The 21,791-nt window shown below is 34.7% G+C and overlaps 1 protein-coding gene across 2 annotated transcripts; it reads left to right on the plus strand.

Moving 5' to 3' along the window:
- The first annotated feature begins 532 nt into the window (after positions 1-532).
- Positions 533-2,661, plus strand: dgcr6 (DiGeorge syndrome critical region gene 6). 2 transcript variants are annotated; one of them, XM_055168123.2, is made up of 6 exons: positions 533-739; positions 1,182-1,312; positions 1,481-1,641; positions 1,825-1,925; positions 1,996-2,136; positions 2,235-2,661. In XM_055168123.2, exons 2-6 carry the CDS (start codon positions 1,203-1,205, stop codon positions 2,313-2,315), a joined length of 594 nt encoding a protein of 197 aa, XP_055024098.1. In that variant the 5' UTR covers positions 533-739; positions 1,182-1,202; the 3' UTR covers positions 2,316-2,661. The 2 variants fall into 2 exon arrangements, with proteins under 2 accessions (XP_055024098.1, XP_055024099.1); XM_055168124.2 differs by having other exon boundaries at positions 533-723.
- Positions 2,662-21,791: the final 19,130 nt, after the last annotated feature.

A 21,791-nucleotide genomic window follows, 5' to 3' on the forward strand; every position in this document is an offset into this window, starting at 1 on the left:
TTGATTAGGCGTGTCACCGGGATTGTCCCGGTGGGCCGATGCACTTTGAGGGCCAACATAATGTTGATTTGTTTGCCCTTCACGCAGAGACAGCGGACCAATGGGTTGTGATTTAACTTTAGTAACTCAATGTAATAAAAATGTAGGGTACGGTCACGTATGTACTGCATTATAATACCATCTCAGATGTAACCACATAATTTAAATCACTAACTATAAAAATACTAAACAATTTTTTTTATTAAAAATGTAAAAAATGATTTGTGTGTGTGTCTGTGGTGGTTGTCAGATGATGATAGTATAACAAGAAACTGCGTGAACAGCGACATCTCCTGGTGAGAGTTGTGCAGTACAGTAAATTAAAAAGCAGAACATCTGATTTGTTATTTTTTTTCTGATTTGCGATATTGCACAGACGTGGAGTTTTGACAGTGACTTAATTATAGCAGATTTTGTAAATTTCACAGAGGCAGCAATTGTTAAATGGGCAACAATAAAATAAGATTAAATTGTCAGGCACATGAATGGACTCCCCTTGTGCCGGAGGAGGACCCCAGACGCTGGCGCCGCAGCTGCGCACGCGTAAAACCTCTGCACATTTCAAAACAATCACTTTACAGTATTTCTCTGTACGTTATAAACATTTTAAATAGCAAACATACCTTTTTATATATTATATACATTCTAACACACCTCAGGCAATCTTCTTTAATCTGTTTGAAGGTGAGATATAACGCAGGTAAGATATTAACCAGAAATAGATTCGTGTTTTTAATGTCAGTGTTGTCATAAGTAAAGCTTTATAAAGCATTATAGTGAAATAATCAATAGCAATATGTTTAAAGACACTAATGATCAGTAAATAATTACTGCATTTCATACATAGTCAGATTAATATGAATGGAAATGGAAGACGTACAGTAGGTACATAAACCAGGCAGCATGGTACACATTATTGCAATTTACAGCTATTAATGTATCTTTCTGTTTGTACATGACATTACTTTAGGTTTCTTATTGCTGTACCTCTATGTTTTAGTTGAATTGGTGCAGTCTGTCTTGTCTTTACCAATAAGTAATATTAATAATCATTCACTAGCCTGTAGTGTTTACATTTGGCAAGCAATGTGCCACACTGATAGATGGATAACTTTTTTAAAACATTGAGTATTTTTCTTCAGAAAATAAATGCTGAATGGGGGATGGACACATACAGTTTAAGTGATGATCTGCAGTCTGATGCTGCTAGACAACAGGAGAGACATTATTACCTACTGTCAGAACTACAGACACTTGTGAAAGATCTGCCCAGGTACACACATCACATCACATCACATCATAGACTTTATGAAATACTTTCTTCATTAGTTTGATTTATGCCTCCTTTGTCATTTCTATATTGACAATGTGACACGTCACTGTTGTGAGATGTTAATGTTGAATCTGAATCTAAAACCCATCATGTGTTTGTTTTCTTCAGCTCATTTCAGCAGCGTCTGTCGTATACGACGCTCAGCGATCTTGCTCAGGCTCTCATTGACGGGACGGTGTATGAAATAGTTCAAGGACTGCTGGACATTCAACACCTGACAGAGAAAAACCTCTACAACCAGAGACAGAAACTACACAGTGAACACAGAGGTTAGAAAGACCTTACAAACACGTTGAACTAATTTGCAATGACATTTTTTTGCGTGGAGGCCGGGTTATGGGTTGGGTATAGTAAATATGGCAAAGTCTCACAAATTCAGCTTTTTAGGTGTGTGTTTGTGAATGAGATATCATCAGTGCCTAACTTCAATGCTGTCTGTTTGTCTGTCTCAGCACTTAAGCAGGATTTGGTTCGAAAACACAGACAAGCGCTGCAGACGTGCAAGTCTCACAATGTGGCCGTTCTGAAAACTAACCAGCGGTCTGAAACAGAGGTAAATAATCGGTCTCTGTGTTTTACATCAAACACCGTCACAAACACGCACTCACTCTTGTTTGTCTCAGGCTCTGGAGCAGCGTGTAAAAGATGAACAGAGGATGATGGATGAGAAGATTGTAGCTGAAATGGATCAGAAGGTTCTTGACCAGCAGAACACGCTGGAGAAAGCTGGTGTACCTGGATTCTACATCACTACTAATCCACAGGTTAAACACACAGACTGCACATCACCAATCATAACTCACTAAAAATAAATAATATCTCAGTATGTGTGAGTTTGTTTATTCTTCTATGATTCTTACAGGAGTTGATGATGCAGATGAATCTTCTGGAGTTAATACTGAAGCTTCAACAGAAAGAGATGCTTTCAGAAACGCTGCCCTGAGATCAGCTTAAGTGAATTATGATCTCTGATGCTGCTGTGTACATAAACACGTATTAACCCTTTCAAACTAAAACTACCCGTGTAAAAAATATCTGAAAATGAGCAACTGGTTGTTCAGCAAGATGCATTTTTCTTTTGAATGTTATTCAAGATTAAATGGCTGTAAGACTTTAATTTTGAACTTTGAAACCTGTTGACATGAACACTGATGTACAAGATGTACAAGACTTTTTTGATTATAAATATTGTTTTATACATTTGTAAAAAGCTTGAACTGCAAACATTTAATTAGTTAGGATTTTTGTTAAATTATTTTTTGAATAATTATTAAAATGATTATTCTTTATTTGTAGCTGTGTTTTTTATTTTCTGAGATTGATTTTGAATCGAACAGTATTACTCTGCATTACTTTGTTTACTCTTTATGGACAATTCAGAGTGTCAGGAAAATTTTACAACATCTGATCTCGGAGAACTTGATAAAATGGCTTATGTGATAAAGGTCATTATATAAAAGGCTGTTGAATGCTTTATTCTCATTGGTTTCATGGGTATGCATTATCTTTTGATAAACGCACACCTGACCTGTAAGGAGTAATGGACTCCTGGTCCTTTGAATTATTTGAATATAATTTTGCTTGGCGTCATGCCGCATTAGCACCTTGGGTGTGCATTATTTTCGAATTATTAAACGGCCTCTCATCAAATATTCCTTACATAACTTAATTAGTATTGATATGAATATATGTTCTTCTTAGACTATTAAACCTGTAAATTTTTTGCTTATTTCTAAAAAAGATGTTAAATGCTCATTTGTAAGTTGGTTTGAATAAAGTGTCTGTACATGAATAAGATAACAAAAGAGAAATCATTAGAATTTTCTAGAAATCTATAACATGAAGATCTTAAGATGTTGGGTTCTTCAGGATTATAATCAGAGCTTTCTAATGAATAATAGTGAGTTGTGTGTGTATTTGTGCCAGCAGGACACACTTTCAGTTAACAAACCTTATTTTATTACAGTTGTTTTTAAGTGACCCTAGCTGATAATTTTAGTAGATATTCTCTTAAGCAGTCTATTGAAAGCACATTACTCCTCCTGGTGCTCTGTGTAAAAACATTAGTTTTATATGCAGGGTTTACTTTTGCTTTTTATGAGTTAGTGGTCACTTAACATAAATCTTTTCTCTCTGTTTAGGGGTTTTGTTGAATCTCTTTGTTGAATCTCATAAAAACGATAGATCTTCTTAAGTATCTCTTAAAAGCTAAAAGATTCATTTGAGGGAAACACTTTAAAACGATTTGCATCCCAATTTGCTTACTATCAATACTAAATATTAGTCTAAAATTAAATTTAGTATGTCCTATCTCTTTCAATGCACTCAATACTTTCCCATAACAAAAACAAAGCTTACTTATAGGGCATTGTATGTGATGCGGGCAGTGATTCATTCAATGGATTTCCCAGAATTCCTCACGCGCAGTATTATTTGTAGCGCTCAGTTTAACACTAAGGTTAAACGCAGTGTTTTTGTTTATGGTATTATTTTTTTATTAGCTGTATTATGTGTTTAGATTTGTCAATATAATAACATTTAGAGTAATTGTAAATCATATAATTTACTGACTGGTACAAATGAATCGTTGCCATTTTTGATTCCAGGACATTATTTGCATAAAAATGCAAGAAAATTAACTCTAAAATACATTTTATTATTAAGCAAAGTGTCCTGCGTGTTAATCTAACACCACCTTTAAACTTAAAACATGAATAAAAACTACATAAACACTGAAAAACAGCATTATATCCATCCATGCTCTCCATCTCAATACTTTACATTTAAATATAAAGTGTGGGTCCATATCCCATCTTTGCTTTAAATATTTGTTATCATTGGAAAAAATCACAATATTTTAGATAAAAAGCACATCCCCAATATTACACGTGTTACCCTTCACGTTCCTTCCTCTGAAAATCTAAGAATAATCCAGAAGTCACATTTTCAAGAGGAAGTGACATCATCTGGATCTTCATGTGAAGATCAAAAGTTTATTTTCTTTATATTTTATTAAACTGGTGCTATGACTGTGAATGTCAATCTTAATGTTCAGTCCTGTTACCTATATTATTTCTTTAATGTTATCGGTTTATTTTAAAGTAAAAAGTTTGGGTAAATCACTAGAGTTTGCTCAGTGTCTTTATGCACATTAATGCAGCTATATATCATGTATTTGCTAAATCTCAGTCACTAAAAACTTAGTGCTGTTACTTTCAGTCCTGATACCAAAATGCCACCATCATCCTATATAAGAAAGCATGTTAAAAAAATAAACTAGTTACCCGAAACTGCCCGGTTCTCATTTTGAAAAGTAAAATATGTTTGTTATTAGATTTAGTGTTAAATATTTCAATATAATTATATTTCAATATAATTTCAATTTTGACGAGTTACAACATGCAAATGGCACAGATTCAGTGGAATGGCCCAAATAACATCATTAATGATTGTGGTTATTTTTTGTTAGTAACTTTTTGATGTGTACTGAAGGGGTGGAGTCACACAGATGATTGACATACTTTATATTATTTTATCCATTATTTTAAATGTTTTCATTCCCATAAAATTGTATAAAATAATATCTATTATATAATATATCCTCTATAGAATCATCTATGTCTGTCTCTCTCTCAAGGGTTTTTTTCTTCCTAGGACTTTTTTTCAACCCCTAGGGATTCAGCTGACATTGACTTAACGCTCGCTATACGGTTTAATCTTAGCCGCTGTACTCTGCTGCTTATGTTGTCCATCGATTTTTCTGTGTTTTCTCCTGCATTTATTAATGAACAGCTGCTTTGAAACAATTAAACAATTGTGAAAGTGCTATATAAATAAAACTGAACGTAACTACTGGATTGCATACAATGCATACAGAAGTGTCTGTGCTTATATTGAGGCACAAAACAAGAATAAACTCTCTCTCTCTCTAAAACTCATAAAACTATAGAGCTATAACATGTGTAGCTCAGATCATTTAGTTCTGATGAGAAATATTCGTTTTGAAATATTTTTTGATTGCAAAGTTTATTATCTTGTCAGATGTGAGCACAGGCAGATGTTGAGATCTCTTCTGTAACTGTAGTGAAGATACATGTGAGAATACAAAGATCTTTATCTCAGGAGAAACATCTGGAAAGCAGACGTCTTTATCATCAGTCTCTATTTCTTCTGCTAAACAGCATCATTTTCATTGCTGTATAGTGCAGTATTGCTTTGCTGCTGTTTTCCTCTAATTGGTTTACAACATTCCTCTATTTGTCTGGAGCATTAATATCAGTGTGCAGATTTTCGTGCAGTATTATTTGTGGTTTATATGAATCATGAGTATTATTCAGAGCTTTACAGCAGTGCACGTGTTCATGAAGTTCAGATTGATGTTCAGGAATTTGGTGAACATCAGGTTTATTCCTTATGTTGTACTGAGCTCTAGAAACAGGTGCGATGAGACGGACATCACGTCACAGAACATTTCATCAGCACATTAATAACTCAGACTCAATCTGTCACACCCTGAACAGGAAACAGCAGATATCTGACCATCATATAGAATATACAGCAGACCGACCACACACACGACGTAATAAACTGAGAGGATTATCTGTGGCGTATGAGCTTAAGGATGTTTGTAGGGAGTTTTACTGCATTTACTGTGTTGTGCCATTGGGAGGCAGAGCAGAACAGCAAATGAGTTTCAAACAAAGCACACAAACACACCTTATAGTGCAAAATGAACACAGATATCTCTGAAGAGAGGGTCTTGAGGTTTATGCTTCTTTTATTACATCTGTGAGAAATCATAGAGTGACTATAGTGAATTATTAAATATTGTTTGTTGTTGATGTTCATCGATATGCACGGACATCACGAGAGCTGTTAACATCAGCAGCTCACCAGAGGCTTTTCATTACATCTGCAAAATTAAACAATAAAAACTCCAATCAACTTGATGAAAACAATATGTTTGGCACATTTAACTGAGTACGCTTTTCAACTGTGTAGAATAAACATTAGCAAGTCAGTTATTTAAACACAATTCTTTGAAATATGCTGCTGAATTGTAAAAAAATATTTGCAGCCTTAAATGTTTTAGTTTAATCAACTCAGATGTATCAGTCATTTTAACTTAGTATTACAACTTATAAAATGAAGTTGACTTCTTCCAACTATATTTTATGAGTTACAACAACTCAACACACAAACGTACACACATACGCATGCACACCATCCAAGAAATAGATGTAAATCTGCATAATATGACCAAACCAGAGCCAGTGATGAAGTTCAGGGACTTGTTACTTTAAATGTTTTTGCCAGATATACTTTATACTGCTATAAATTCTGAATAAGACTCTTGCATGACTTGTTTACTGAATCAAAGGTTGTGCATTATTATTATTATTATTGCAGTAAAATAAAGAAGCATGCAGCACATAAAATAACAAACATGTTTAATGTGTGTTTGAAATGCAACATTTTACTGCAACAACCTTTTTGTAAAGAGTATAAAGTTTATGTTTCATTGTTTAAAGTCTCTAACTGTAAACCAACTTTCCAGCACTTTTATGTTTATTTCTATAAACTGTATCTTATTTTCTCAATAAGATGGATCGTCTCTGTCTCTTGTGTGGTTGTACAGATGGATTGCTTTTTATAACATAAAAGGATGTGACCTGTATTACATTAATGTTGGATGGCATTAAATAAATGCTTTAACTGTTGGCCAGACTGTGGCTGCAATTACCGACAACATCAGCCTGAATCATTGACTAAATAATTGTTGGGATATTTTATTTTTAACCCACAGACGTCAGCTGTGATGACCGATTCATTCCAGTCCAAGCAAGTTATTACATTTTGATAAAATATTATGAAGATAAGAACCAGGAACATGTATTAGAAATATAAATAGCGTTGATTTTGGGGCTGGAGAAAGTATTTTAATATCTACTTCACCTTTACTATCAGACAACAGCTTTACGGCAGACGACTAAATGTTTTTGTGACATTCGGCTTATGGTCGACGGAGGTCGTGACATTTTTCTGAGAATATATTATAATGTGACCTTGTTTGTTGTCTACTTTTCTACATCTGTCCCTAATATAAGTTGTTCAAATTCACAATACATGATTTGTTTTCATGAGACATTAAAAAACTGTTGGCACAAATGTTAAAGGAAAACAGCTGACTCTTTAAACAGACATTGTTCTCATCCTGCAGAGAAACAAAGAATTGAATTAAACTGAGATTTATTTTTCTCTGTGTTTCAGGTTTTCTGTTCAACACAAGCTTCATTTGAGAAGACTGTAAAGAGCTTTTGTTTCAGATATCTGCCTGTTTCTAAGAACATGAAATTCAGTGTATATCACAGCAGAACAGATCACTGAGTCTTTAATCCCTGTCTGTATTTATTTCTATTGCAGCAGTGATTGACAGTCTGTCTTTAGGTCTCAGGCTCGCTTGGCAGCATCGCTGAATTGTCTGTGCTGGGCAAACTGGTTGAAAGGTGTCTTAAAGGGCCCATTTTTCCGGTGTTTTTGAAGCTTTGATGGTGTTCATGGTGCGCAATATAACATGTGTTCATGTTTTGTGTGTAAAAAAGGCAGTATTTTTCACACAATTTACTTTTTCACTGTGGTAAAAACGGGCTGATGTCTTCCTTGTTCTATAAAGTCCCTTCTTCAGAAATACGTAAGGAGTTTTGATTGGGTAGTTTTTATGGCGCTTTTCCATTGCATAGTACCCCACGTTTGGTTTAGTTTGGGTTGGGTCAGCTTACTTTTGGGAGCTTTTCCATTGGGTGCAATACGTGGTACCTGATCATTTTTTTTGTACCACCTCGGTTGGGGTTCCAAGCAACCCGACCTGATACCAAACGTGACACGAAAACACAGTAGATCACTGATTGGTCTGAGAGAATCGTCACTACCAGCGTCATCGCTATAATGTAAAAGATTAGCTTTAGTGCTAGCTTGCGCTCGAGCAAACATGTTGTCATCTGTGCTCTGCTATAAGTTCCCAAACTCCCTTTTAGGGATGAAAAACATCCACAGGTTGAGAACCAGGAACACCAGAACAATTTTTTTCCAGACTTGCAGTTTGTGGCGACACATTCGCGAAGGGCCCCCCGCCAAGATATGCTTAACTCATTCACAGCCATTGACGAGTTATCTCGTCAATTATAATTTAATATTTAACTAATAAATATGCCTTTCTGGACGAATTTCAAAGTGAAAGTGTAATGAAAAATGAAAAAGTAAAAAGTGTAACCGCTTTTATCCACTAGATGGCGCCAAACCGAATTTATCAAAAACGGAAGTTAAAAAGATTTAATGATTTATTTTAACTGCCTTTATGTTTGATAGTCATTCTGAGTCTGATCTCTAACATAAATTCCTTTACAAAAACACAATTTTTTAAGCTTTTTGCTCAAAATGTTGTATTTTTGAAGAGAAATATCCATATTTCAGTGGTTAAATTAAGTGGAAAAAGTAAATATATAATGAAACGTTTTTTCCCCATTTTGTTTGTTTGTTTGTTTATTGTTTGTTTGAACTCTGGGGGATACGATGAATAAGCTAAAGTCCCCACAAAAAAGTTTGTGTGTTCCTTTAAAAAAATATATTGCTTGACATTGAACTTTGAGCTTTATCATTTTGCAGCAGGCACGTGCACACATAGACATCAAAGGGGGCTTGAGCACCTGCCCTTTTTATTCCTGGAGAGAAAGTGCCCTTTTTTTCTGGGGTGCTTTAAAAAAAATAATAATATGATCTTTATTCATATAACAACTGATGTCTGTCTGTTTCTTGTGTTTTTTACTTGTTGCTTATTTAATTTAACATGAATTTATTCAGGAATCATTTAAATGAGATTTAAACTCTTATATAAAGAAAATAGCGCTATTTGTGGCAAACAAACGGTTAACAGATGAGTCCCGCCTCCAAAATTCACATCGGTAATATTATTGGCTTTACCTTTGCTTAGTCCCGCCTCTCTAACTTACTTCGCTTTATGATTGGCTTGTCTATACTCGTGCTGCATCACTCGCGCTTCAAGCGCCAAAGCTCAGCCTGAACGAGACGCGATGTCCATGATTATGCAGGCAGATACCGGTAAGTGTGTGAGGAAGAAAACATTCTTATATTAACAGTTTTATGCACAAAATATATGACACGTTGTTACACATAACGATTCAGGGACATTGTTTTCCATGGCAATCCCATATTAACCTGAAGAGTTGCAAACTTGTAACCGTATAGTGTATGTAATTTAAACAGACTGCTCATAAAATCCCTTACAAAAATTAACCATGGTTTTACTACAGTTAAGACCAAAAAAAAAACATGGTTACTGTAGTAAAACCATGATTACCACAAAATAACTATGGTTTTGACAACCATGGTTTTCAAAAACCATAGTTAAACCATGGTTAGTGTAGTAAAACCATGGTTTTGCTCATAGTAATCAATTGACCAAAAAACCATGGTTACTACACTTTTACCACAATAAAACCATGTTTAATTTATGTAAGGGATAATAAAGCACAAACAATAAAATAATTGCTAACTGCAGTAGTAAGCTTTTTTGTTTGCGTTTTTTGTAATGTCTGTTAAATAAGTATAATGTGTTATATAGTGGTGTGCTGGAGTAGATTGGGAAGAAATCTGACGGTTCAGTATTTTACTTGCCCAGTCTGAATTTTCACTGACATCACAAAAAAGTAAAATATAAATACAAATAAAATAGACCTTATCTATGTTTCTGACATGTGTAACCCTAATAAATATGAAACCTAAGATTAAAGGTGCCATAGGATGTGTTGTCATAATATGTTAAATTGTTCTTTGACAATTACATAGAAGGTATGTTACTTTATTAAGTGCAAAAAATTATCCAGAAACGTTTTTACATGTCTATTTACAACCCTAGAATTTGTCATTTTAATTAAATGGTCTATTTTTGCCCTATTTGAAAGGGTCATGAATAATAATGTTGAGCTCTGCTCTGATTGCTCTGCTCTGAGGCTCATGCCAGAAGCTCACATTAGTAAACAGACCTTATATTTTGAGCCCTTATCAGACAAAAATACATTCTGAGTAACAACTAATCAGCTAAACGCTAGCATATGATATAGCATTTATTGGCATGTAGCGCTAACTCAGCAGTCACAACTTTGTTTTTAGCATTTTAACAAATTTGTAATTAATGGGTAATTTAATGTTTTCAAAACATGCACATTGTGTAATGGCTTCCTTTGCTGCTCTATAAACCTAGACTACTTAGGAGACCATGGTGTCTGTGTGAACTGACTATTTTGTAGACATCTTTTGAAAATTAAACAATTGCGTGAGTTTGAGGAAGATAAAATTAATTAACTTTTTTAATAATTTTTTAAAAAAGGGAGTCAGAATTGTGTTTATATATACTTTTTGTTTAAAGAAAAAAATATACATAATTATGAAAGGTGCCCTTTATTTCACTTGAGCCCCTGCCCCTCAAAATGTCTGTGCACGTCCCTGTTTTGCAGGTATTATTTATGCTCTAACAGCAACATTACACACTTACTAAAGTTTGAAAAATGGTATCAGGAAAACCGGACCTTAAAGGTATTATAGGTCAAAATAGCAGTGCTGTCAAATTGTAAACCTCCACATCGACCTGAAAGTGCTGAATTATGACACCATTCATTAATAGAAGGGACTCTCTCTGTGTGTGTGTGTGTGTGTGTGTGTGCGTCTCTCTCTCTCTCTCTCTCTCTCTCTCTCTCTCTCTCTCTCTCTCCAAATCAATCCAGTGATCTGAGTTGTGGAGATGAGTTTTGGAGGTGTATCTAGAGGTCAGCACTGGTCCAGTGGATAAGACAGCTGAGAAAAGTCTCTTATCATATCTACAGCAGTACGTTCCTCTGACCTTCACAGATCAGCCATACACTGCAGATATCGCTTTATGGTTTTTCTACATTTGTGCGAGCTCTGCAAGATTTCACTTTTTGCTTGTTTTGTGTTGTTTAAGTAAATACAGCACGTGTTATCATCTGTCCATCACCACGACTTACTGATAGAATTGACAGGATGCTATAATGCTTTTATTCCTTTAGCAAGAGACACTGTGCTGTCCCAGCAAAGCAATAGTAATCATTTCACCATCTAGGTTAACTATAGACCCGATACAGGCCTGAGTACTGAAATAACAAAAAGATAAATGAAAGCATAGATATAGGGCATGAATTATTATGAGCATTTAATTCTTAATGAAAGATAATTAAGAGGAACAACCATTTGGCCAAATTTGGAGAGAAACCAGAGCTTAGACTTCTGCATCTGTGTGTATGTGTGCGTATATGAGCGTGGGTGGTGACGGAGAGCTTTGACTGACAGGAGCAGGTGGATCTGGCAGTTTGAAGGCCTTGTTTCTTTGGCCAGTGATGCTTTTTAATGACAATTACAGGGATGGACTCGTATCATTTGGATTGTCATGCCAAACCCATCCACCTGTCCTCCTGAACAAAGATCTTTACACTGCCATATGCAACTACATAAATGCTATAGCACACAGATGAAACAGCATGAATAACAGATCTGCCAGTGTCTCTTCATGAACAACAGCGTCTGTCTTTAAAACCCTTTATGTTAAAATGCTGCTTTGAATGTTAATGTGCAGAATGCATTTAATTCTGTAAACAAATAAAAAATGTAAAACAAAGAAGGATTATGATTTAAAATGAATAAGATTTAAACCAAAATTGTGAATATACATCACTAATAACTTTTGTAAGATTGTTTATGTTCATGGCAATTTGTACGTATTTTACTAGTTGGCTAATTTGTATGAATGTGTCTGACCTATGGCTGTCACAATGATTCAATAATCGTCTCATCAAAATTGTTTGACCTCATCGTGATGATTTCCGATCACCGCAATGATTGCACATCTCTTTAAAAAACACAAGGGGGAGCTGCAGCGCCTGTATAAACGAGACGGTATCAGATTACTTTTAAATATGTGTATTAATATTTACTGCCAATAAACACACAATTTGTAAAAAATGATTTAATGAACAAACAAAAAATGTATGAGAAATAAATGTCAAAGTCATCGTGACAGCTCTAGTCCGACCACATTCATACTTTTTTGTCTGATTTGCTTTAGCCCCTGTGATGTTGGGGTTAGGGGTGGGGTTTCGTTATAGTTTTTTATAATAATCGTATGTTTTTGTACGATTCACTTCAACGCATAAAATGCGTACAAATTCTCGTGAGATTAGGCTGTTATTAAACAAAGATATTCTGAAATTAAAATGTTTTAAAAAAATGTGTGATTCAGTTAAATGTTCACATAATTTATATGCTGGTAATAGAATTTGCATGTTAAAGAAAAAAAGTAGAGCCGTCGAAAGATTAATCATGATTTATCGTTTACAAAATAAAATATGTGTGCACTGTTTGAAATTATTTTGTTTACATAAATAAACACACATGCATAAATCTATTTAAGAGAAATTTACATGTATATACAAATTCTATATTTATATAATAGGGCTGTCAAAAGATGAATCACAATTAATCGCATACAAAATAAAAGTTTGTGTATGCATAATATATTTGCACTGTGTGTAATTACTTTGTATATATAAATAAACACACATGGATGCATGTATTTTAGAAACATTTACATGCGTGTGTATATATATATATATATATATATATTTAAGCAATATCGCTCGAGTAGGAGTGCGATATAGCTCTATATCATCACGGCTGTGATTAGGCCAGAGGCACGAGGCCGCAGGCCGAGTGCCGGAGGCAATCACAGCCGTGATGATATAGAGCTATATCACACGACTCCGAGAGCGATATTGCTTTTATACAACAGTTCGACGGCACACGTTTGAAAAACGAAAACTAGAAAACAACAACGGAGTTATTTTAAAAGCCTCTTTGTTTGAGAACTACTTCTTCCACCACGGATTTGAGGGCGGCCAGAATGACAGGTAAAACTTTCGGCTGCTTTAAAACTCATAACAACTCAATGGACGGAAAAGCCGTTTCTTTATATTACCGTTTCTTGGTCACAAAGTGTAGTTTTAAGATTAGTTCAGTCGAGAATGTATATGTATTATATTTAAATCTGCAGTCGATTAGTAAAGATAGCGCCTGTTTGAACGTTTGCTTAGTGAGATTCGGTACAAATGAGAACCAAAGCATGAGCGGACATCAGTGTTCACTCGCCCCGCTGACCACCGCCCTCTCTGGGCTACATTTCTGACATAGATACCCCGGCTCTCATGTTGGCCTTGTTTGTTTATGATCGTCAAAATGAGATCAAATCAGCAGTATTTGGTGTCATGATCAAACTATTACTTGTTTTTTAATTCATATTTAGTGTCTTTTGTGTTGTTATTGTTTTGGCGCGAGGTAAAAGTTAATAAAACTATACTTGTATAACGTTACTATTGCTTTCTCATTTATTCTTTTTATTTCGATTATTATTATTAAACTTTGTTCTTGTCAGTACTATATAAAACTGTTTTTTATAAGTGTCAGAGATGTGTTTTTGCATGCTGCTTATAAATATACCAGTGGCGATATCTCATAACATGTTTTAATAGTCACGTCACGATAAAGTAAATGATCAATGTCCACATTTAAAAGCTGCGGTGCTTACCTGCTGTTTCACGGTGTTTTCGCGTTCTGATAAGAAATATAGCTCCAGAAAAAAAACGAGTGTTTATATTCCTCTTTCCAAGTGTTAATAATCCACACGATGTGACAAGACATTAATCCCATTAACTGTAACGTAACATCCAAGAGCGCCGATCTTTGACGGAATAACTTCCGATTGGGGATTCAGACTGATTTATGAGCTAGTAAACTAATGAGACACACGGAGAGTGATTCAAACAGCGCGTCTGTGTTTTTCCATTCAGAGATGAGCCTGCTTAGGACCTCCATTCACTAGGTGGCGGAATAATACTAAAGGTGAAGCGGCTACAGTGCCGTTATCAGCACAATATCGTATGGCTCTTAGCCAATCAGATTCGAGAACCAGAAAGAACTGTTGTATAAATATATATATATATATATATATAAAAATATATATATATATATATATATATATATATATATATATATATATATTTGTGTGTGTGTGTCTGTGTGTGTGGGTTGGCAAATGTGGTTTACGAGGACATGAATAGTGTATAATTACATGTTAACTATGCTATTACCATGGTTTATGAGGACACAGGAAGTGTCCTCATAAACTGAAACGCTAAAAAAACATACTAAATGGTAGTTTTTCATAGATTAAAGACTGGCAACAGGTTTTTGTGACATTGGGGTTAGGGACTGGGGTAGGTTAGGGGAATAGAATATAACAGTTTGGACAGTATAAAATGCATTGCGTCTATGGAAAGTCCCCATAAACCATGTATGCCTGACTGTGTGTGTGTGTGTGTGTGTGCGTGCGTGTGTGCGTGCGTGTGTGTGTGTGCGTGTGTGTGTGTGTGTGTGTGTGTGTGTGTGTGTGTGTGTGTGTGTGTATGTATGTATGTATGTATGTATGTATATACACTGAAAAAAATGATTCATTGAATTTAATCAATTTTTTTAAGGTAAGTGGTTGCAATCAATTTAAGCTACATTTAAACAAAAAAGATTAGTAACATAAAATGAAATATAAAACTTTTGTTTAAATGTAGCTTAAATAAATTGATTGCAACCACCCACCCCAAAAAAATTGATCAAACTCAATGAACCATTTTTTTCAGTGTATATATATATATATATATATATATATATATATATATATATATATATATATATATATATATATATATTTAGATTTTGATATAACTGATATAATATTTAAAAAATATATACATGATTTTCCTAAATGTAAACATGTGTGTATATTCATAAATACATAATAATTACACACAACACACACACAAATATATTATGCAGACACAAACTTGTATTTTGTTTGAAAATTAAACAAAATACAAAATAGGTATAACATTTTTCTCAGCTGGTCTCAGACTCCACCGTACATATACATGAATGTATGCAGGGTTTTAACTTTAGTTTGCTTGTAAATGATACATAACAGTCAAATTATCCATATTGCTGAAGGGAAATGAGATGAGTTAATGATGAATGTTCTTCAGCTTTGTGTGTTTACACATTAACAATAATCAATATATAAACTAATTCATCTTCTTTATATTTCAATTCTCACAGGCTTTGTTTACCTGCATATTTACACACTATAAAGAGGTCATGTTCAAGTTAAACTCTGTTTGTGATGCATATATTTTCACATGAGCTCACCAGCTGAGTCATTAAACCACATTATTATTACGGCGGTGAAACATCTGCTTACTGCAGTATACGGCCTCACAGAGGATTAGCGCAGTTAAATGTGTGTGTTTCACATTGTCTCGTTCACAGCAGAAGGATAACGCTGACAAAAGCAGAAAGAAAGCCATGTTTCAAGCAACACGTGGGTGCTATTTTGGGGGAACTTAACCTTGTTAATGTGTCTCATTATAAAACTGTTGCAGATGAACGTTACTGTTGCGGTTAGGTTGCAGGTGCAGTTTAAAGTTACATTATACAAGCAGGGGTAGTTTAAATATAGCAGCTTTCAAACACACACACACACACGCACACAATATTAATTCAAGGCCCATAACAGTCTGTGTAAGATATGGCTGTATATGCAGAAACTCTCATCAGCGTTTAAAATGCAAAACTGTGAAAGTCTCTAAAGTGCCGAGTGTCACATCACGGTATAAGAAAGAGCTCGGCTCAGACGTTGGGCTGAATTTATCTGCTGGTCATTTATCACCTCTGCAGGATCCTCCACTGCCGTCTGGCCCTGATTCACATCTAAATCATCATGCTCGACTGCTCCCATCACCACACACTAAACCCATGATGAGCATACGTGTGTGCTGAGTCTCTCACTGACACATTCAGCTGTGATTGAGGCAGATTATTCTTTGCCACCGGTGTGTTAAGCACTTCTCTGTGGTGATATGACACTAAACTGACCCTCGACCAACATTAAGACGACCTTCAAGAGCTTCTTAGGATTTAGAGGAGGACAGAGATGATCCAGTACTAGATTAAAGTATGAGAGCGACTTTATGCCCAGCATGAAAGCGCTCACAAACACAAATAAGACCCGGACATCAGCACAAATATTACTGCTGATTCTGTGGCCGTGTGACAGATGTTTCTTCTTGGATATTTTTCTTAATGCTCTCCCTCCAAGCAAATAAAAACTTCAGCTACATATCAAAGCAGTTCTTTTCATTCCAAATAGATTTTCATTTTCAAGAATTTTATGCTATAGTCAAACCATATCTTTCTAAATGCTTTAAAGGTGCTGTAGAATGTAAAACTGTATTTACATGGGCGTAGATGAATAATCAAAGCTGTGAACATGGTAATGAAGCCTTATGCTGCGTTCAGACCAGCCGCGGTAGAGGCGTCCAGTGCGAGTGATTTCAATGTTAAGTCAAGGTGAAGACGCGTTGATGCACATCTGGAATCTTGTGGCACAAATGAGGTGTTTAGCGTGGCGCAGTAGACCCGATTCCGCCTCATTCCCGCATCTAGTTTGCACGAATGGCATGAATCGAGGGCTGTACACTTTCACTTTCTGAGGAATCACGCAACTGTCTTCCTTTGAGTTGCACCTCTATGTGATTTGATTCGTCATCTGGGGAATCATTTTGATTTATCTTATTTAATGGGGCGCAGCGCTGACCTGTTGGCTTGTGACATTACACTACCGCGACTCCGCGAGATTGATTTAAAATCATACCGAGTCATTTACTATCGAATCGGTCTTAAGACGTCACATGGCGATTGGTCTGTGCGGCACCGCAAGAAGCTAAACAAGCGCTGAGCGTTGGGTTAAATAAGACGAAGACCTCAATGGTGGGTATGGCCATGCACATGAGGGAAAAAAATATAGCAACGACGAATGTCTATTTTAGCGTGAGATTTCTTTTTTGATCGTGAGAGAGTGAGATTGAGGCTGAATGCTCGACTGTCACGGTAGATGCATGAGAGTTGGCAACCCTGCATTTAATTAATAAAAATTTTGTTACAATGCTAAAACAAAGTTGTGACTGCTGATTTAGCGCTATATGTTAGTCAATGCTATATGCTAGTTAATGCTATATGCTAGTTAATGCTATATGCTAGTTAATGCTATATGCTAGTTAGCGATATATGCTAGTTAGTGCTATATTCTAGTTAATGCTATATGTTAGTTAATGCTATATGCTAGTTAATGTTATATGCTAGTTAATGCTATATGCTAGTTAGCGCTATATGCTAGTTAATGCTATATGTTAGTTAATGCTATATGCTAGTTAGTGCCATATGCTAGTTAATGCTATATGCTAGCTAGATAATGCTATATGCTAGCGTTTAGGCTGAAGTTCTACTATTGACATTACAGTTACGTTTTGCAGGTCCATACTGAAAAAAACACAAACTTACCAATCAGAAACGTCCATTAACAATCTCCAAACAATTGATTTGTTCTCAAAATCTGATACAGACTCAAACATAAGATCTGTTTACACACACACAGAGCTACTGAAGGAGAAACAGCCAATCAGAGCAGAGCTCAACATTATTATTCATGACCCTTTCAAATTAGGTCATAATAGACCATTTCATTCTAAAGACAAATCTAAAGGGTTGTAAATGGACTCTGGATCATTTTTGCACATACAGTTCTTCTGAATTGCTATAACACATTTTCTCAAAACCTTAAACAAAAATCCAATTTGTCAAACTAAATTCACAGAACCCCTGACTCTTCTAGCAGAATCAAACAATTCCTTCAAAACCATTTCACCTGTGCCCAAAATGAAACTAAGCTTTTTTTGTAAAACGTCAGCAATCCAACTGCAAAATATTGCCAATTGTCTGTGGTGTTTTGTTCTTCCTCAAACTCTTCATCTGCCTCTCAGACTGTCTCCAATCCACACAATAATTTAAAAATGCCATTCAACAATTTTGAGTTGTTGTGTTTGCTTGATGACAACTGCGTTGTAGTTGTGTTCAACTTTTGCCTGCTTGTGTTTAGCATTTATAAAACAAGTGCATTGCAGTGTAAAATGTGTGTTTTAGTGAGAAGTTTGTGTTTAGAGTGCATGATTTGATAAATGGGTTTAGGCCACTATAGTGGCCTAATAAACAAATATATACAAATAGTTTAGAGATTGGGGTTTAGGGTTTTAGCAATTCAGAAAAACTGTAATAAAGCCACAAACCTTCTTTGTAGATATCAGAGAAAAATGTAACAGATTATTACAATGAATTCTTTGGCTCCTTTAAACAATTTAGCATTGATGAATCAGATTGTATTTAAATCTTAGTCTATGTTTGGTGTGAGATTCCACAACTGGATTAAAGTTTGACATTTGGCATCTGTCATCTAAACATATCTCATATGTACCCTGGACCACAAAACTTAAGTGAAAGGTCACACTGGTATATTTGTAGCAATAGCCAACAATGCATTGTATGGGTCAAAATTATTGTCTTTATTTGCTTGGAGGGAGAGCATTAGGAATTATTAAAAAATGATAGATTTTTCTTTTATGCAAAAAATCATTAGGATATTAAGATCGTGTTCCATGAAGATATTTTGTAAATTTTTTTTTTTTTTTAAAGTTGCTAGCCAGCGCCAACATTTTTATGATTTTCACAAAATTTTAATGTCTTCCAGAAAATGTTCTTCTTTAAAAATCTAAACATACAATATATCAAATAAAATAAAAAAAAGTTGGTTTATCCTATTTGTTCTATTTTTATCACCTCTCAAATATGGGTAGGTTTCTTCAAAAATAAAAAAATGAAATCAAAAAGCTAAAATACTTGCATTTTTGTAAAGGAATTTTTATTGAGATCAGATTCAGAGCGATGATCACAACATACACAGAGTTTGCACTGTTTTTGGGTCAATGGAGGCTTCATTGTTTTATAAATTGGGTAAGAGTGGCACCTAGTGGATAATAGCAGAAATAAGGGTTGATGTAAAAACTCTTCATAGGCAGGGAAGCGTTTTCTCTTAATTGATGAGATCAATGGCGGAGAAAGAGTTTTAAGCAATATTTCGATTTTTTGCACCCTCAGATTCAAGATTTTTAAATAGTTGTATCTCACCCAAATATTGTTTTATCCTAACAAACCATACATCAATGAAAAGCCTAATTATTTATACATGATAGATACATCTAAATTTCAAAACATGACCCTTATTACTGGTATGTGGTCCTCATTATCCCTGGAGAACCCTCGGGGTAATTGCTGAAGAAGAAAAGGGTTCTTGGGTTCTCCAGGGTTAAGAGACACATATGCTTCATACTGACTGATATCTGTGAGATGTGACACAAAGATCAGTAAACAATCGCTCAGTAGTTGCATTTCCATGACAGAATTACCCAAAACTTTCCAGAGCCATATTTAAAGAATGATCATGTGACCGTCATGCATGTCAGGTGACCTGTAAATCACAGTTTTGCAATATATTCCTTGCCTGAAAAAGCACCTCATCCGAGCGAAAAAACTTTTTTTTTATGCAAAATTGCTGTGTATCCCTGCATGGGCACATTTTTATTTTGCTACTTTGGGCAATTTGAAGGGTAATGGAAGCGACGATCTCAATGTAATGGTGGTCCTGAACCCTCGCTATCACCATAGATGCAGACCAAAATGACAATTTAATTGTTGGAGGTTGTCTTGCTGTAAACAATGGCATAATTAAACTAAGAAAATTGACATATTTTATGTGACGCGCCACCAATGAGAACAATTGGACCCTGGAGTGTTGAATTGTTTATCACAACAGAGGAAAGAAAAACATTCAATGGAACGCTGAAATCGTCTGTTTCCAATAGGGACGCAGAGACCAGCATCCTCATTTCTATGCACATGAATAAAAATAGCTTGTTTAGATCACACCATACAATAATGAGTTTAAGGTGTGGTGGGTGACTGCTTACAGCCCAGTTTAAAAATGTAATCACTTAAAAGATCAATTAACTGGAGTTTATTTCTATACTAAATGAGTTGCTCGTTCATTCCCACAGTAGTGGTTTAACAGAGAAGAAAAGACAGTCATGTTTCAGTCTGTATTATCTCGCGTCTCTAAAGGATTTTCTGCAGAATTTCCTCTCGCAGCATTCATGTGAAGCCGAGCAGCATTGAGCTCAACGGAGCAATTACAGCAGATGGAGAAAGAGATTGTGATCGAACACAAGACTGTCAATTCACACAAGACTCCAGAAACAAATACTCCACTTTACTTTCTCTCTCTTACACAAATACATAAATGGACACATTTACTCTATACGCTACATATACACTACATACAAACTCAAGTCTTTTTTTTGCATAGGATTCACCAAATCCAGCTGTAGTACGTTTTTGTTTTATGCTGTACATGAACCCTGTATTAAATATAGTGGAGATTTTACATCATGTGACTTTACAATAATGTACTATAAACTGATTGAACAAAGCTTTTCTCTTTTAACAGATGATAAAACTTTTCATTTTGCTATAATACCGTTCTAAAACTATTAAAATATCCACCAGTTGACAAACACCAGTCTAATATTTACATACACTGTATTATTTAGCAGATGCTTTTATTCAAATGTGATTTACAAATGAGGAATACTGTGATAATATCTATAAATGAAATAACATTAATTATGTGTATGCAGCTATAATCATTAATTTTTATCTATAAATCTTTCTCTGTAAATCAGTTTAGTTGATGTGAAGGCAAACAATTACAGTTATCTGATATCAAAGGCACATTTAAAGTAATTACAGGTCAGGACGTAACAGATTATTGTGTCTATTTTTAATTTATTATCAAATTATTCATTAGACGCCTAAGCATAGAGAAATAAACTTCATTCAGACTCAGAGCGAGGTGATAATGTTTCAGTAAGAAATGCAGAATCATGTCTTTATTTATCTGAGACTGTCGATTATTTTCTGTGTTGTGTTTTTGCTCTTCAAGAGATTCTTCTATCATAAACTAATCCACACTACAAAATTATTCAAGTAAAAAATCTAATGATATACAAACAAAAGTACAAAACTATGTAATTACATTTTTTTAAGAGGGAATAAAAATTACTATGAATGATTGACTTTTAAGACTTTTTTTTAAATAATTAACAACAATACAAAACTACCACTTGAATCTAATATAACTGTATAAGCAAAAGTTTGCTTTCTAAATGTTAAATATACAAATATATGTAGTATGAAAGTGTAAAGTTTAGGTACTTCTCTGATTGGTGGATTTGTCTAGGATTAAAGATACCTACTTTGTTTTAATTTAGATGATCTACTAAAAAGTTTA

The sequence above is a fragment of the Misgurnus anguillicaudatus genome, chromosome 5, assembly GCF_027580225.2.
Source record: "Misgurnus anguillicaudatus chromosome 5, ASM2758022v2, whole genome shotgun sequence".
NCBI lineage: Eukaryota > Metazoa > Chordata > Actinopteri > Cypriniformes > Cobitidae > Misgurnus > Misgurnus anguillicaudatus.